At 46.8% G+C, this 18,970-nt stretch overlaps 1 protein-coding gene across 1 annotated transcript; it reads right to left on the bottom strand.

The window, feature by feature from the left end:
- Positions 1-3,013: 3,013 nt before the first annotated feature.
- On the bottom strand, positions 3,014-17,766 carry CHRNB3 (cholinergic receptor nicotinic beta 3 subunit). The gene is made up of 6 exons (XM_051777579.1): positions 17,334-17,766; positions 13,592-13,743; positions 12,530-12,574; positions 6,474-6,583; positions 5,366-6,248; positions 3,014-4,492 (listed from the first exon to the last, which is right to left on the bottom strand). The coding sequence occupies exons 1-6, from the start codon at positions 17,374-17,376 to the stop codon at positions 4,358-4,360; spliced, it is 1,368 nt and encodes a 455-aa protein (XP_051633539.1). The 5' UTR covers positions 17,377-17,766; the 3' UTR covers positions 3,014-4,357.
- Between the last annotated feature and the right edge of the window lie 1,204 nt (positions 17,767-18,970).

The following is an 18,970-nucleotide window of genomic DNA, read 5'->3' as shown; positions in this document are numbered from 1 at the left end:
AATCAGACAGGTCTTAAACACTTAATCATATTTGAAGACAAACTGACTTAATATTAGAATGTGCTAACCATGTGAGGTGTACACATTTGAAAACTACATGATCCTAAAATCTTGAAAACCTAGTTTATCTACCATTTAGCTTTGCATGTGACTAAAGTCCCCTCTGTTTCCTAATACTGAATACCAAGACCTTGATGAGCTTCAGTGGGATTTCTAAGCCACATCTCTCTTGTCAGATTAACAATGGTCCTAGTTCCACAGGAGTTTCCTCTCTGAAAACTCTTGCTTGCTTGGGCTCAGACATAAGCCCAGCATGGAAGGGTTCATTCCTGAGTGGGTACTGATCACAGACAGAATTGGCTTGACAGAATCAGATTGATCTGAGTTTTTCTGTTTTTAAAGCTGCAGGCCAACTTAGATTATACATATCTCAGGAGAAGAAGGCTGGATGTCATGAATCCTCTGCAAAGCTGAGCACCTTGGCTGAGCACTGCTGTGCAGACAGTGTTCTACTTGCTGGTTCCTCGTGGGTCAGTGCTGTGTGTGCAAACCTGTAACTGCAGGGACACATCCTTCGGGGCTGAGGTTGCTGCTACATAACCAGATTCCCAATCCTAGTGTGCTTAATCCTGAAAAACTTTGCAGATGTGACCCTGATGTGGTTTCTATAATATATGGATGGTTTACCCTTAGGTCCCTTGTCCGTTTATATTCCTGGTGGGTTTGTGCCCAAGGATTCTTCTTTAAAAGGCAACACTCCAATTAAACCCGGTAGCTTCAACAGTGCAAAACTCTTCTTTCTTTTAAGAGCACCTAACCTTAACTGTACAGTGTCAGTGCAGTGTTTTCTGTGTCTGCCACGTATCAGTCTCTGCTTTGAACATCACCAATCCGTGGAAAGTATGAATCGCTGTTTCTGAACTCACTGTCCTTTTACTCTTTTGTGATGCTCCACAATAAAGAGAATAGGATTGAATAAATGTATATCTTAGAGATAAAGGTGGAATGACAAGAATATAACTGTCTTAATCCAGCCAGTCATGACTGTCTAGAAGAAAACTATATTTTCTGTAATCTTCCTGAATGTTGCATAATTATGTAGTGACTGACAAACAGATGTGTGAACAAGCATGGCTTATTTTGTCAACCTGTCAATTAAATATCACTCCTGAGACATACCTTCTTGAAGAATTTGTGTGTTTGTTTATTTAAACTCTCTGTCTTTTTTAAACTCTCATCTATAAACACATTTATAGATGCGACTAGATGACATTTACTATGCAGACTCTTTAATCAGAAAGGAGATGAGGGAAAAGAAAGGAAATTTGAAGAGCAGAGCTGCAATCTGAGCCTGAAAGCCTCATTTCTACAAAAAGACATTTTCTGGAAGAAGACATCTGACTGCCAGCATTCACTGTTGCACTCTATGACCATCCAAACAATGAGAATATTGTGGTGGAAGCTGTATTGCACAGGTGTCTTAAGCATGACAGCTACTACCCTATAGTCAATAATCTGACTTCAGCAAAATCCCTGATTTTTTGTCAAAGCATTCCCAGTTGTACAGCTCCTCATCTCCAGTTAGGAAGCCTTTATGCCTCAGCACCAGCTCCCTCACTTTGTCATTTACAGAACTACTCATCTCTCTGTGCTCATCAGCCTGGTATCTTAAGTAACGTTCTGTCTCTTTCTGAGTGAACTATTTCCCCTTATATCTTCTGCCATTTTCAGCTGTGTTTGGCACATTCAGGACTGGGAGCCTAATGTACTCCTGTCAGCTTTGTGAAAGTACTTGGCTGATTAAAGAGAGTGGGAATGGGGGACATGATAAGCATGTCACCCTGGAGAAAGCTGCATCAGCAAACATGGAAGAACCCACACAAAAATGACATTTCTGCTTGCCCCAGCTCTTGTTGCAGGACCTTCTAACTGAAATAACAAGAAAAGCTACAACCAGAGCTAGTGCCATCCCAGACGCTGGCAGGTCAGCCAGCGCCCAGACATCGAGGACCCATATGTTGAGAGAGTAGTAAGGCACACGGTGGCTGGTTCTTTTTGTTGGGATTTGTAATCTGCAATGTTGCCATCTGCTGGCAGAGCACGTGGACGGAGGACTGTCTGCCCAAATGTCCTCCTAGTTGTGTTTTCGTCGTGTGGAACACACTTAAAGAAGCTCGGGAACGGTCAGCTCAAGGGAGTGAGTAGTGAGACTACAGAGGCAGCAGTCCCAGATGCAATGCTAAGAAGACTGGAGTCGGGGAGCCACACATGTGCAGTGTTCGCACACCTCACACTCCAATCACCTGAACATTCTGACCTTTACCAGCATAAGCCAGGCAAAGCAGCCTGGAATCAGACACATTTGTCAAATAAACACCTGAAGCACTTGCCTGGGAGAGGAGGTTGTCATCTATCCCAGCTAACAGCCTCCTGGCAGCAGTGCTCAGAGGGAATACCTATCACTACTTGAATTCAGGAGTCTGCAAATACTGGAAAGAAGGACTTCCTGGCTCTTTTGCTATGGATATTTCACAGTACCAGCCAGGGGAACAAATGCAACTTACACAAGAAGAGAGGAGCAGCTGGTAGAAAGGTCAGTGTGCATAAATTTTATACCAGTGTCTTATGTTAAGACATCTATCTATATATGCTAAACTAAATGGGTTTGTTTTAGGTTCCTTCAATACAATGACCAGATCTGATTGCTCCTTGCTCAAACTCACATATGGAGCTAAAATATTATGAGGACTTTCCAAGAATGTGACACCTCTGTTTGAATAGATTTGAGACCAGGCTTTTTAAATGGACTACAATCTAGCCTTGCTGACAATAAATCAACAACAAAGCCCAGTGTATAACCACTCTCACCTCAGGAATCGTTGACTAAATACATCTTTATTAATAATAACTGCACAAGTAAACAGAATTTTCTGCATTGACACAATGAGATAGGATTATATTAATTTACAGAGGTCTGGCGTGCATGCAAAACCCAAGCACAAGAATACCTCTATGTATTTTTAACACTTTCTCACCTGTATCCCTGGGGAGACAGTTTCAAGGCTACCTTAAGCTTTTACATACATTTAGATAAAACTGGATCTCCAACCCCTCGCTAGCCTTGAAAACATTTCAAAGTTCTGAATGGGATTTTCTACAGCACTCCAAGTTGGAAAACACTGCCCTAGCAAAAGTGGTGAGAGCTTCACCTGCGTGTTCAAGAGTTTCACTTGTGTGTTTTCTGTCACATCTCACTTAACAATTAAGAGCTGTTTCTAATTATGCAGGAGGATCCCATATAAATGAATCAAAGGAATAAAATTCTGAATTGCCTGGGAAACACGAACAAGCCAACATCCAAGGATGTATCCTCCTGGTAGCCAGCCCACCCCATAGCACTCAGGAGGAACTCCACTCCTGCAGCAACCACAAGTTTCATTTGCCAAAAACAATGTTTGCAGCTTCCCCCCCCCACCAAACTGTTCAGGAACATCACTGTTGCCTTAAGGAGCAGCATAACCATGTTCCTCCAAGCCATATGCTTCAGGTGATCTTCCACTTGTCTTGTGAACTAGCAGGTGAGAGAATCATAGTTTCTAAGTGTGGAACATAGGGAAAACCCTCACTTGTTCAGCTTTCTGGTTGAGCAGCAAGCAAAATTGCAAATAATACAGAACAGTGGGTAGCTTCCTGATGGCTGGTAGCTTCCTGATGGCTGAGATGAGAGATGAGGTGTGCATGCCACGAAGGCTGGGCAGAATGCAGGTTCTGCCACCGCCGAGCTGATCCTGCTGCAAGGTGAGGCCAGAGAACCAAGGTTTTGAACATCCCCTCTAAAAAGTGTTTGTACTTTTTCTGATGCACATGCTATGCAATCATCAGTTCTGACATGTGCATAAAGTAACCTGTAGAGATTTTGTGGGTTTTACTTGGAAACATAGATAACTGAGTACAGATTTGTGTTCCTACTGTAACTTCTGTTATAAAGTAGCATTTTAACTGGCAGATCTGCCTTTCAAGTATGATCACTGTGCGAGAACTACTATTTCCAATTTTAACTAATAATCTTAGCTTTTATTGTAATATAACCAAGCTACCAACAAAATAATTATAACCCAGATGTGCAACCTCAGTTTACTTTAGGACTTGGCTGTGCACCCAGCCCTTCTCTGATTTCAGCAAAATCTGTAACTGGCAGAGTTATATGTAGATTGAAAGCACTGGTCAATGCTCACAATCAAACATCACCTTCCCTCATTCTCGCTCTTGCTTCCCCTCCTGTACAACACAGACTAAGCTTGAAGGCACCACCATCCCTTGGCATTGTACTTATTGTATGCTACTGTGGGAGTATTTTCTACAAAGCATTGTTCAACCATATCCGTAATGCGGGTGTAAAGATGAGAACTGAACCCGTCACTGACACCACCAGAAATAACCACAGGAAAATCCGGTCCAGGACTTGAGCTACAAACTTCCAGTCTTGTACAACCTGGGAAGGACAGAGGGAAGACAAACATAAACATGACAAGCCAAGTACTTTGTTGATACTGCTACATGTATTTCAGCTCCCCAAATCTCTTTTTAAAATTAGGAGTTTGTAGTGTGCTGTGTCTTAAAACTGACACAGATCACTTTTTCAGCACTCATAGCTGCAAATCACCCAGAACTCCAAAACAATTCCATAGTTCTATACACGTGGTAATCAGACTTTTTCAGCCTGTGTGAAAGCTTTTAGCTAGGTGTGTATGTGAAAGTTTACAGACTTAAAGCTTGAAGATGGCTTTATAGTGAACTGGATTTCATTTCACTGAACTGCATCTCCCTTGAAGTGCCAGGACGAAGCTCTGGCACAGTGCTTGGACGCAGGCATTGCTTGGAGCACAAGTGGTTCGACTGGCTTGTGTTTGCTTAAGTGATTTGTTGACTCGGATTGAGTACATGCAGGAGGGGAATTTTGAATTGTGAGTGCTGGCACAACCCTACACACACAACAGTGCTATTTATTAAATGAATTCAAGGGACCTTTTCATTAAAAATGGCTGTTCAGAGGCTTCCAGATTCTCATGTATCCCAAACTCACACAGGACAAGGTTATTAAAATAATCCCAAACCAGGATTTCCTCTAGGAGAGTCTGCTGTGGCCTCTTGCATCTGTGAAGAGCTGGGACTCTCACATCACAATACACTTCTCCTTGAAGCAATGTGTTGTCCCAAAACCCATATTATTTATCAAGGTCCAAGGAAGAACACGTCCCAGGTGAGAGCAGGAAAGAGAGGCAAAGGGAAAAGCATGCAGAAAAGGAAAGAACTTGCAAGCTATTGCTATCAAGGATACTGTGATCTCTCCTTGCCCTTCACCTACCTGTCTGATGAAATGCTCCTTTTTAACGTGCCTGGAGATGTACCGAATGGAGTCAGAGGCCTTTTCCAGGAAGGCAACGACAATTTTTTCTCTGTCTTTTGCTTGCCTGTATTTCTGCTTCCCCAGAAACTTTGATTTCAAGGTGCTTCCCTTTTCTTCAGCTTCTGAGAAGGAGTAGCGATCTACGTGGCCCTTCATGCAGAGCAGCCGAGGCAACTTCTGGAGAAAGAGTCTTTTCACCCAGGGAGCCATGGGATGGTAAGTTGCTGACGACCGGTGGTGGACGTTGATGACAAACACAGTCACGATGATGGAGAGGGTCACAAAAATCATGATGAAGAGCAGATACTCACCGATCAGGGGGATGACTTTGGAAGAAGAAGGGATTATTTCCTCAATCACTAAAAGGAAAACGGTGAGGGAAACTAGAACTGACGTAGACAGTGAAAGTTTTTCCCCTTCATCTGAAGGTAGGTAAAACACCAGGACAGTTAGAAAAGACAATCCCAGGCAGGGTATTATTAAGAAAAGAGTATAAAACAGGGGAAGGCGTCTCAACACAAAGGAGTAAGTGACAAATGGATAAGAGTACAGCCCGTCCTTCCTGTTGCCTTTCATACCTTTGGCATTTAAGATCTCCCACTCCCCATTATCAAAGAAGTCTGTCCTATCTACGTTTTCATCCACTAAAATCAAGTCCACCATATTGCCATCATATGTCCACGACCCAAACTTCATGGAGCAGTTCTGCCTGTCGAAGGGGAAGAAGGTCACGTCCATTGTGCAGGAGCTCTTGTAACTGGCCGGTGGTGTCCAGGTCACCACTCCATTGTACTTCACCACGGCTTTGGTCATCAGGGATCCTTCAAAACGTCCATCAGCACTGGGAGTTGGATAGGAAGAAACAGTACCAAGTTCAGGACTATGTTTGCCCCAGTCCTACCACCTCTCAGCTCTGCTTTTTATCCCTTACCCGGAGCACAAGGGAAGCCAACATTCACACTGCCTAAAGAAGCGGCCCTGTGTCAGCACACCCAAGCTTCGTGGTAGCTGACATGCCTTGCCCAAGCTCTGGCCTAAGCTCTGAGCAAGGAACCATGTTACTCACTTTTCAAACAAAACAATGTCAGGAAGCCACAGAGACTCAGAGGGGACACGGATAGCAGTGATCCCACCGTATTCCTCTGGATTCCAGGAGAGCTTGTGGTCCATCCATTCCTGTAACAAAACAACAGAGTCCTCTGCCCACTCATATGTAGCAGCCTCATTCCTTCCCCCAGCTCCTACCTTCCCCCAGTGCTGCAGGGCCCCTGCTGTGCCCCTGCCCCTGCACAGCACAATGGGTAGAGCTTGGTGTAAGGCTGCTCAGATGCAGAGGGGATGCCAGACAGGCATGGCTGGGGGATGTTAATTCCCACAAGCACTGCCCCTCCATACACAGCTGGGACCCAAAAACCCATCCTGATGCAGGCAACCTCAAGGTAGGCACTCCTGGAGAGCACTTGACTCTCACTTCTACCATCCTGCACAGCCCACCTGAGGGTAGTCAAAAGGAAGGAGCCACTTCCCTTTAGTACAGCACCTCTGCTTCCCTCTGTGGACCAGCCCATGGTGGTTTTGGCTGGCACGGACCCCACAGAAGAGCCAGATGGCATGGTTACTACTACTTAAGTGTAAAAGAGGTGGCCTTTCTTCACTTTTCAGTGGAGACATGGCTTTTATCCGTGAACAGAACATAGGATCTAATATCTGTGTTCATTATCCTTGCAAAAAAATCATTTTCTTTCATCAGAAAGACCTGTACACTATTGCAGCTTTTTCAGATGGAGAGATAATAAAAAAGTGGCTCCAGCAATCTGGAGATTACCACGGAAATGCAGTGTAAAATCAGCTCTCTGATCTCTGTTCATTATAGATGAGGATTTTCACCTGCCCACAGAAACAGCAGCAATAAGACACAAGACCTGTGGACTGCGGCCAAAACCAAGAAGCAGAAGATGAACCAGTTTCCATTAGGCTCCAGCACTAAGGAATCTCCAGGGATGTGGGGGCCTCAGCCTTCCCTGGACAATTTCCTCCACAACTTAAGGAAGAACCAAAAAATCTGTATTCTCTGATTCCTCTTCCACTGTGTTGTTCCCCTATTACTTCTTTGATTCCACATGTGTTTCACAGCTATACCTACAGACACTTGTTATTGCAACCCTTTGCAGTGTGGCAGCAACCCAGAGCCTCAGCAGAGACCTAAACAGAGACAGGCAGAGTGAACATCCTCATCCTCCAGGCATAGGGAAGGGATAGGGCCCAAGGTCAAGGGTAGGTGGTTGGTAGACCCCTCCTAAAACGTGGCACAAGGCACAAGCAAAGGGGGCAGTTGCTCAGGGTGACACCATGGCAGAGTTAATGGCCCCACTACCTGCACCAGAAGAGATATGCACCTGTTCTCTGAACTGCCCAAATGGCTGGTATCAGGTATCAGGTATGACTTTCCACCCCCTTGCTCCTGAAGAAGGGGTGGGAGCTGTTCAGGTGTGGAGAGAGGGGTCATTGCTGCTCTCAGCATCAGGAACAGAAAACACCACTTTTCATGTGAACTTTCTGAGGCTGGGTATCTAACAGATGTTTACGGCAGCCTGGGCTGTTAAGTGGTCACAATCTCACAGCTGTCCTGGACGCTTCCTGTAATAGGTGCAACGAGGCTCAGGCTGGAAACAGACATCATTCAAGGGGCTGGTCAGGGCTGATAGCAGCAGCCAACACAGTCAGCTTGTAGCCTGCATTAATACAAGAGCAGCAAATACCCTGTGACCCACCTGGAGATATAATCATCCCTCTGGAGTTGAATTGGAGCAGGCCCTTGGCCTGGGTTATTTGCTGCATCTGTAACACTCCTCTCTTCTCCCCGCCCTGCATTGATTTCTCTCCCAGCTAAAGTGCTCTTTCATGTCTGCAAGGCAAATGGTTGTATGCCTTCTTACTAGAGCAGAAAATAGGATGTGTGCAGATTTTGAAGTTGAGCAGTTTAGAAAAAATAGGAATCTCCCTGTGGGCTACGCTGGCACGTAGGCAGCAGGTCCCTTCCTCTCTTCTCCCTTTCTTCCAAGCTGCTCCAGACCTTCTAATTGCTCTTTCTTTTCTCCAGTTCTGTCAAATTCCTATCTCTGTGCTGTCACTCAAGAGCTTAACCCATAGAAAGTGGACCAAGAAACACAGGATCCAGATTCTTGACCCTTAGTTTACTCCATAGTTTGCCTGAGTCCAGATACTTTCTTAGCAACCACTAAAAGCTTCTCTGTACCTTGTGTGTTTCTGCCTGCATGCTCATCAAGTCCCACCATCTTGAGCATAAGGATATTTTAGTTTAACAAAAAAATTAAAATCCTTGGATTTTAGTTTTTGCCCACCTAAGAAAAGTCAGACTCTTGCAGAGAAATGGTGAAGGTAATCAATAGTAGTCAGTGTGGATTCACTAAAAATAAATCATGCTTGACTAACCATATTGCCTTCTATGATGAAACAACTACCTGGATGGATAAGGGGAAAACAGTGGGTATTGTCTACCTTGACTTCAGCAAGGCTTTTGACCGTTTCTCACAACATCCTCATAGGCAAACTCTAGAAGCATGAACTGGATGAGAGGACAGTGAGGTGGATTGAGAACTGGCTGAATGCAGATCCCAGAGTGTCGTAATCAGTGGCAGAGGGTCTAATTGAAGGCCTGTCACTAGTGGTGTCCCCCAAGGTTCAGTACTGGGCTCAGAATTATTTAACTTATCTATCAATTACTTAGATGAAGGGGCAGATGCCTCCTCAGCAAATTCACTGATGACACAAAGCTGGGAGGAGTGGCCAGCGCCCCAGAGGGCTGTGCAGCCCTTCAGAAGGACCTCGACAGGCTGGAGAGTTGGACAGAAAAGAACCTTCTGAAATTCAACAAAGACAAATGCAGGGTCCTGCACCTGGGGAGGAATAACCCCAGGCACGAGTAAAGGTTGGGGGCTGACCTGCTGGAAAGCAGCTCTGTGGAGAAGGACCTGGGGGTCCTGGTGGTCAACAAGCTGTCCATGAGCCAACAGTGTGCCTGTGTGGCCAAGAAGGGATCCTGGGGTGCTTTAGGAAGAGCATTGCCAGCAGGTCGAGGGAGGTGATCCTGCACCTGAACTCTGCCCTGGTGAGGCACATCCAGAGCTGTGTTCAGTTCTGGGCTGCTCAGGACAAGAGAGAGATGGAGCTCTTGAATTGAGTCCAGAAGAGAGCAAAAAAGACGATCAAGGGACTGGAGCATATCTCCTATGAGGAAAGCTGAGGTTGTTGGGCCTGTTCAGCCTCCAGAAGAGACAACTGAGGGGGAACCTCGTCAATTATATGAGTATCTGAAGGGAGGGTGTCAAGAGGATGGATACAGGCTCTTCTCAGTAACGAGCAATAGGACAAGAGGTAACGGGCACAAACTGATGCAGACGAAATTCCACATGATTGAACATGAGGAAGAACTTCTTTACTGTGCAGGTGACCGAGCACTGGAACACGTTGCCCAGAGAGGTTGTGGAGTCTCCCTCACTAGGGATATTCAAGAACCATCTGGATGTGATCCTGTGCAATGTACTCTAAAATGACAGCAGGGAGATTGGAGCAGATGACCTACAGTGATCCCTTTCAAAAATACCCATTCTGTGATTCTATGACTGCGATTCCCCCTCAACCTCAAACACCTAGGGTGAAGGACAGACTTCCCTTACCTACCCAGCAGCTGCAGAAGGAGAATATCTAATGTCCCTCTGTCATTAGAGAGTTCTGGTTTGTTTTAGTCTTTTTCACTTTTCCCAACCCAAATGAAAAAACAAATTAATTCTGTTTGGTTTTATGAACTTTTTTCCTAGATGTTGTGCTTATGCACTCTAATAATCTCCCAAGCAGTGGATTGCATGTGGACAAGTTCAAACTAAGCCTATACAAATGCACAATTCCCAGAGCAGGATACCTGTGTCAGGCTACAGGTGTTTAGTGCACAGCCTGACATTCTGGGGCCGCTTGAATGTGTGAAAATCAGAATCTGTGCCTCATTTTCTGCTCCCTTTGCATTTCATTTGGGTCCTGATGCTCTCAGCCCATCAGACTGAGAAGGGGTATTAGAAACAGCACCAACTCCTGAGAGCCCAGCTCAGCAACTCTGGAAAATCACAGGGCTGAGTTACCCTGGGGAGCTGCCCTGGCTAAAATCTGAGCACAGCCTCCAAAGGCCTCCAGAGAAGTCAGTGTGTCTACAGTGCACACTTCTGGGTACATCCTTCTTTTAGCACAGGCAAAAGGATCAGACAAAGTGCCCTGGTTCTCTTCCACGCCCGAGAGACATTGAATGGATGGTGGCACGTCCCTGATGTCTGCAGTATGTTTGGGGTAACCTCCAGCAGAACCTGACTTGCCACAGTGAGAGAGGTGACCCAAGCTCCAGGCTGTGACGCTGGGAGGTCACTGCTGCAATACAAACAGGGTGCTCAGCATGGGAGGGTTAACCCAAAATGTGCCCACGCAGGTTTAAGCAGCAACGGAGAGAGAGTTGGCAGGTGCCTATCTGTATTAGCTTCTCAGACCTAATACCCTTGGGCAGTCTGGACTTGCATTTGGCCTCCTGGTGGGAGTCAAGGTCCCCCTCCTCTGCAGCCACTGTAATGCAGGTGAAGACATCACCCAGCCAGAGGGATGAGGCTGCCCTGGGGCACATGAGACTGCTGCCCTGAACTGAACAAGCAGCCAGCTCTTCCCTAAGAAGAAGGAGAAAACCAAACCCAGGAATATTCTATCAAAAGCTGCAAAAGGCTGTAAAATCTTTCGGGGGACACTTGTAGGAACAGAGAGAATGAGGAGGGTGAAATGGGTTGATTTCACAGCTGCAGGCTGCAGGGCTTGGATCTGCAGGGGAAGGTGGGTGCTGCAGCCTGTGAGGAGAGTGGATGGGAGGGGGGACAGGACAGATGAGGGCACAGGGGTGACCTCTGTAAAAGGGCTCTGCTCTCTGCCCAAGTGGATACTCAAAGTAAAGAAGTCAAGACCTGTCCCTGTGCACAAAAGGGGCTCTGCAATTGCAGTTGAAGGCGAGGAAAATGTAATACCACAGATATTTTAGGGCAGGCTCTCAGCATCTGGATTTGGATCAGAGGCACATTCCTCCAGCAAAAGGAGAAATTCCTGTCTATTGTGTAGTGAGGGGAAGCCTGAGCTTTTCCCTCTTCAAGGGAGAGCATCTTTGCACACAATGTCCATATAGTTTTTAGGGGTCTTGCTCCACCCAGAAGCTCACACTCACTGCAGCACTATAGGACCCAGACTGAGACAAAATCTGAGCCACATTTCTCCCCCACCAGCCCAGGGACCCCCAGGGACCTTTTTCCATGGCATGATTTCAAGTGCAGCTCGTTTTTTATGTCCTCGGCCTGGGATCAGCTGACATGTTTGTAGATACTCACATGGCTGAGAGACTTAAAATAATTGTCACAAGGTCAATAAGCTGGTGCAATGTAACCTAAACCAACAGCAGTGTTCTTCAGGACTGAAGACAAAAAGAGACCTAGCAGTTCAACTTGAACCGTTCCTGCATTTGTATAAATCACTGTCACTTCCAGAACCAGTTATGTTAGAGAGATATGATTAATTTGCTACAGCTTTTATTGGAGAAGGGTGTATGGGTGTGTGTGTAACATGCTGGCCTTTTCTTTCCCTTTACATATACCAAAGAATGAAGAAGAAAGCTGTCTGAGGCACCACTCTTACCTCAGGCAAGGGAGACAGTACTTGTGTGACCTCTAAGTCTGAGACAGGATAGTCCCTCAGGGCGCACACCACATCCCAGGGATAGCCACTGCAGTATCAGGTGTGTTGCTTCCCTGAAATACAGCTGGCTTGAGCACAGAGCTGGAGTGCAGCTCAGGAAAAGAGGGTACCCTATGTCCTAAAGGCCCACCTGCCTGCTTTTCTGTCTCTTTATGCGTTTTCTGAAGTGACAAGACTGAAGTAAAAATTTCAGGCAAGGTAACATGATGTAGCCTTTGTCTGGCCACTCAGCACCGTGAAATGGGATGGATGACACAGTGGGCAACAGACTGGGATGGCCACTCAGGTCAGTAGCCCCACATGGGGAAAGGGGAGATCTGATGTGGTTTAACTTACCTGTTTTAGCCACACGTTGGTTGTCATCAGCTGATTCTTCTCATCCTAGGGTGACACAAGATAGAGAGGACTGCAATATGAAAACAGACAGTAGAAGCAGACCTAGCCCGCTGAGTCCCACCCTGTGCTGAGATGAGGAGATCCCTGTGGTCCTGTTTCCCCGTGAGCCTGGGCTCTTCAGTCACTGTTGGGGGAAATGAACTGACTTCCTGGGTGCCGTCCCTGCTCTCACTGGGAGCTCCTGCAGCTGGAAAACGGAGGTCTGGCATTTCACAGGAGCTCAAAGGCATCGTATGCCAAAGACTAGGGAGGCAGAAGGGCTCAGCCAGCCAGTGGTGTCAGGTCGCACACACATGGCTGTGGGCTCACAGGGTGGCTCAACTCCCCACACTGCTCAGCCTAGAGGGAGTCTGGGAAGATACAAGCTGAAACATTGTCCTGAGTATGTAAATAAAGCACAAAATTAGAGTTTGTCTTCCACAGCACACTGCCAGGGGCTGAGGGATGTAAGGAGCACACTGTTATGCGGGTACCTCTGGGCCTTGTGGAAATTCTACTGTGCATTGCAGTGGAAAGGGAAGGGAAAATTTCCACATGGGCAACAACATGGGATTGACTGTTTTGCCTCTAGAGTTTTATCTGAGTAACCAGCTGGGTTAAGACATGAACTCTCTTTGGCCTGGAGACAAGCTTGCTTAGAATGAATAATATCCAGCCAGCTCTACTCTTTCTCGCCCACCCTGCCTTGTCATTAAACTGCAAACACAGATGCCAGGGACTGTCTGGCATGGGCTGTTTGATAAAACTCTGATGGACATTAGACCTTATTTCCTGAGAACAGGAGGGGGAAAAGGACCTTCAGGTTTCCTTCAAAACAAATGAGTCCTACAGCCCATGCTGTGTGTGGGGCAGAAGGCCGTAGCACCGTATCACACTCGGCCTTTTGCTGCCCAACCATTCCTGTGAGCAGGCAAAAGCCAACGGCATCACCAGCCCTCCCAGGTGGATACATGGCTCTCTATAAAAGAAGGAGTGTTTTACCAAGCCTGATGCAACACTTACCACATCCACAAGCTGCGATATCTTTAATCCAAAGAAGACTTTGATGGTGTCGTTGGAGTTTTGCACAGGACGGATCCATTTCTGATAGCCTTCAAATAGGTGCCTGAGGAGCGCATCCTCGTTTTCAGCGACTGAACTGAAGGCATCCACGTCTGGAAGAGAACAACACAGAGTGGGGACATGCCAGAAAGCAGACATGGAGAAAGCCACGACATGAAGGAGTGAGGCAGAGCGATGATGTGAGACAAATTTGCCTCTGGGCAGCTCTTGTCTTGCACAGTAAAATCTGTAGGAATTCAGATGCACAGAGTCTCAGCAGAACCAGAACAAGAGGATGGAAAGACAAGATACACACACAAAAAACCCCTTCAGTCCAGAGCACTGACTCTGTACTAGGTTTATATTTTCTGTGGCCTTTTTGTCTTGGGACAACACACTTGCCCAGTCTTTATTGCTTATTACTCTTTAGAAGACCCACAGGCTCAGAACATCAGGTTCCCTCTTTCACTCTTGAGTAGCAAATATCCAGCCTGATAAAAAAACACCTTGAGAAAGAGTTCTGATATTTCAGATATCTATACTGTACCAAAGAAGGCTGGGACCACAGGGGAGACCTGGTCACCGTGGGGCAAACCCCAGTTGGCTAGCTGTGGCAGCAATTCACTGTGGGCAATTCAGGGTCCAGGGATTTCACTTGTACTTGGCCAGTTTCTGTGGCCTCTCTGAGATGGAGGCTGTTCTGCACAAGGATTGGGGTAGTGGGATTTCCTCGCTGTGAGACAAGCCTGAGGGAGCCTCATGCAGGACTTGAAAGTGAATCCTCCTTCTGGGATTAACCAGGGGATAGCAGCAAATCATCCAGAAAGCTGAATTCTCCCAGTGGACAGGTGGGGCAGGTAGGCAATATCAAAAAGCAAAGGGAGCTCATCTGGCAGCAGCAGGAGCTGGATGATGCAGCCAGGGCCAGGTCTGCCCTGGCAAGCAAGGCAAGCACAGAGGCATGATGGGCTGTGCCTGCAAGACCTGGGACTCCCACGATCACTGACACCATGCTCCCCCTTCTTGTTACTGTGAAAGGGGAAGGGCAGTTCAGACCCTCCAGCCTTCCTAAAATTTCATCCCCGCTCCCTGTGATGCCAAGGTCCTGACATGACCTCCACCCCTTCCCTTGTGAGTACACACAGCACACAAGGATGAGAGGGATTTTACCTCTCTTCAAAGCCACCATGAAGGAAAAAGGAGCTCCTGCTGATTGACCCCATACTGCTGGGGTGACAGCCAGTATTGCTGTGCCAGCAGTCAAAGGGGATTCCACAGGGTGTTGCCCGGGGCCCAGCTCATGCCGTGCCAGCCCCAGGGTGAGCCCCTGTGCCTGGATTGCCAGCCATTAGGTGCAGGAGGGGTCTGCAGGCAGAGGGTCACGGCCAAGGGACAGTGCAAGGGCAGGACTGTGGGAGAGCCCTGGCAGGAGAGCACAGTTAATGGGCTCATACAGACTGTGCGGCAAACATGAGAGTCAAGGTAGCCCCCAGAAGGGTCTCTATGCCACAGGGAGAGAGGAGAGGGCATCTGAGCCCAGCAGCTCCTCCAGAGAGAAAACTGGAGGCAGAGGGGTAGTGCTCTGTCACATACATGGAATAAAGTATATAACCACAGACCACTGTCTCTATCCATTTCCCCTTTCCCAGCAGCTGCTGCACATCTCCTGGGCAAGACAGGTTGTGCAGCCTCCTCTACCTCAGCGGGGTCTGTCTGAGGCTGTGGGTAGGGCAGGACCTGGCAGCAAGCAGCACAGCTGAAGGACTACCTAAAGCGAAAACCTGCTCTCATGCCAGAGCTTTCCATGGGACAAAATCATTCCCCCATGCAGTCTGGATTCTCTTAAGATAGCACAAGGTCCAAGCAACACTGCCATCCCCAGCTTCCAGACACAGCAAATGACTGTTCCTCTTTGAGGAGTTATAAACACAGAAATCTAATGATTGCCACTCACACAGGGTGACAATTAACTTTCCTGTCACATGTTCTAGCACAAGCTGTGTTTGTCCCCTGTGCTTGGAGTGCAGCTGTGGTGGGGTTACTAATCCCATGGGGGGGGACAGAGGCTGGCTGGTCAGAAGGAGCTTTCAAGCTCATTTCCACCTGCCCTGTCCCACAGCCAGGAATGGCTCATGCAGGTGACAATACAGGTTATAGCAGCTCTTATGGCAACTCTTTGCCTTACCCCTTTGTCACAAGCCCTTGAGGTCTCCTGTTTCCAGCTGGGAACCACAAATGTCCCTTCTGCTTGTTCCAGGGCCTCTTTTCATGCCAGAGATTTTTCTAGCTCCATCACAGCAAGTTAAGGACAGAGTGTGGGGTCTGTCCTAGGAAACTAGATTGGCTGCCCAAACATGCCAGACAGGCATTGCATCCACAACCAAAGGAGGAGAAAGAACACATTTCTTCCTCCTCACTACCCACAACCTCAGTGGTCCAATCCCCTGACACATGAGAGTCTCTGCAGAGACTCCATCTCCTAAACTTTTCACCTTCCCTTTAGGAGCTTCATAGGAATATATGGTTGTTAAAAACAGGAAATTTAATGGAAAAGCCATTGAATAGAAAAATCCATAACACCTAAATATGCAGGATCAAAATCAGTTTTGTCTTAATGCTAGAATACATTGCTCTGGGTTTATTTGGGTATGACTTCCCGCACACATACATGCAGCCACACACCCTGTGTGTCGGTGGATGTGTACAACATCCCTCATAAGAAAATGGTGCCATTTCACAGCCCACACCTCACACGAAGTTCAGGAACCCTAATGCTCCAAGAGGGTATAGAAGAGAGGTGACAAAGCTATTTTGGGGGATGGATGTGTTGATTCTCATCTGCTGGGGAAGCCACACAAAAGAGTGAAAAAGAGAAGTCTCACAAAGAATTAAGTCAGAAAGAAGAAGGTTGCTGCCTTTGTAAGGCAGCCTCAGTTCCTGCACAAATACAGTTTAAAAGCAGAAGCTATTAATGGGAAGTAAGACATGTCAAGTGTGAAAATAGCCTAACAGTTTCTTTGATCAAGACCCATCTGACGAAGAAGCCAGCTAATGCCACGGAGAAAACACTGAACAAAGTAGCACTGCCTTTGAAAAAAACAGAGAATCAGCCACAGGACAGATACATCCCTGACTGGTGCACAGAGGAGGCAAAAGCTGGGGAGCTCCCCAGCAGGTTACCATGTATGCAAGTACCCGAGCGCTGTTTGCCATCCCCACTCTTCCCCACGTTTTTGTTTCTCTCTGTGGTCTGTGCAAGTAGCAGTTCCACACCGGTGCAGGAACAGGAGTGTTGAGGCAGGAAGCCTTCTAAACAAATGTGCAAAACAACCCAAGAGATACAGACAGGACAATTAGCCTTTCATCAGTTTGCCTGAGGCATTTCAGTTTCCCCTCTTGGTGATGGAGATTCTCCTGTGATTTCCTTTAGCAGTGAGAGTCAAGCTTAGGATTTTTTCTGTTACTTTCTAGCCCACAACCGCCCTGCCACCAGTTATTAAAACCTTGTGAAACTGCCTGTGGTTGCAGCACAAAGACAGCAGCTGACATAAGCCTCTTTTGCTAGTCAAACCTGGTTTAGAGGAGGACCAAGGGAAGCCAGTGTTCACCTTATCCCAGAAAACAGCAAAGCTAAGAGCCCAGTAGAAAAAAAAGATCTTGACCACCTGCAGCTCATCTTATAAGAAGAAGAAATCACACCTACCTGAGTGGCTCAGACACAGAGCAAAGAGCACCAGGGACAGCATGGGCACCGCCGCGGCTTCTCCTTCAAATCTGATCTTCTGTTTTCAGAAGCAAGTCGGTCTCATCTTACTGGGGGACTAAAACAATCTAGTTGAAAACCAAGGCGGACAGCTGAGTCTGCAAGGCAAGGCAGCCTTTCTAGCCTTTCTAGCCTTTCTAGCCTTATCTTGCCCTCGTTGTGACACTCGGTAGATCACACTTCATTGATTTTCAGTCAGCTGTCACATCCCGTAAGTCTAAAACAGGGCTCTGGGTCCTAAACTCTGACTGATCTGTTTGTGGCAGTATTTGGGTGGCTAGAGCCACTGCAGCCTAGGAGTATAAGAGAGGCAAGTCTTTTAAGGAGGAGAAATGTCTTTCACTATACTGCTAATTACAGCTGGGGAAAAAAAAAACAAACAGGCTGCAGATCAAACCCGAAGATAAATCACATGCCTCAAAGATTTCCTGTTTGCTCCAGCTGTATCAGTTGGTCTAATAATAGAGGCAGACTCCCTACAGACCTAACTTAGCTTATTCATTTTTCATACTACACTTGCCGTTTTACAGCCATAAAATGGATTTTGGGGGAAAAAAATGCCAGTAAGATATAGGTGGGTAGACAACGCTGATTTCTAAATTTATAACTCATCACCCTTACACAAAACATCACAGACAACAGCACAGAAGTGCTTGCACAGTACTAATCATTGGCACAGCTTAATAGAGTATGTTGCCCCAGGGTCTTGTGTTTAGCAATGAGAGTGATGGGGCCTTTGGTTATTTAGCCAGTTCCTTTGTAAGTGTCAGCCCTCCACAGTGACACCGTGGACAGGGCTTCTTTCAGAAACAGCCAGAAATCGCTGATAATCAAAAGGGATGCACGTTCCTCTTTTCCTGTTCCCCTGCCATTCCTCTGCCAAAGGACATCAGGATCTTCTCTGTTTTCTTTTCAAATGAAAGCCCCTTTGCTATCTCTTTCAAAAGAGCAGTTACCCCATAACTTCTCGAGTTCAAGGAAGAGGGGTCCAGAATTCTTTTAGTTTACCCCCGGCCCAAAGCTCTTCCTGCTTTGATTTATTCTTACTGGCTATTTAATTGCTTGCTGACTTTTATATGGGAAGTCTGGGTTTTATTCAGCAACACTGGGTTCAGTTCTTGCAGTGGCCCAGATTTTGGTACAGTCATAAGCTATGTGATTCAGATTTGCCTTATCTAAGCTCCTCGTAGGGGATTGATAACTGCCAGCTGTAACCTTATCAAATTATATTCAGCTTCCTGTAATGAAAAAGTTGTCATTTAAGTGCGGTTCAAAGTCACATTGCTGCTACAAGTAATGTTATTGTAGAGTCCATCAACTTATTCTTGCTTCTGTGGCCTTGCAGCCTGCCTCATCCACAGCTCTTGGGCAGGCCACCGGCAGCAACTCAGTGAGCTTCCTTTTTCCACTGCTGTGCTGCACACGGGAAATCTGCAAGGGCCCTCGTCAGTTCCTCGGTTCTGCCAGTGTTCACCCGGCTGGGCTAGAGGAGCAGCTGGCTTCCTCTGCACCTTTCCTCGTCCCAGATGCAGAAAGCAAGTAAAAAACAAGAGAGCTACCAAAAACTGCCTTGAAGG

The sequence above is a fragment of the Manacus candei genome, unplaced genomic scaffold, assembly GCF_025592945.1.
Source record: "Manacus candei isolate 608988 ecotype Guabito, Panama unplaced genomic scaffold, ASM2559294v1 h1tg000010l, whole genome shotgun sequence".
NCBI lineage: Eukaryota > Metazoa > Chordata > Aves > Passeriformes > Pipridae > Manacus > Manacus candei.
Note: the sequence above shows the minus strand (reverse complement) of the source record. Positions and strands in the feature narration are given on the sequence as shown.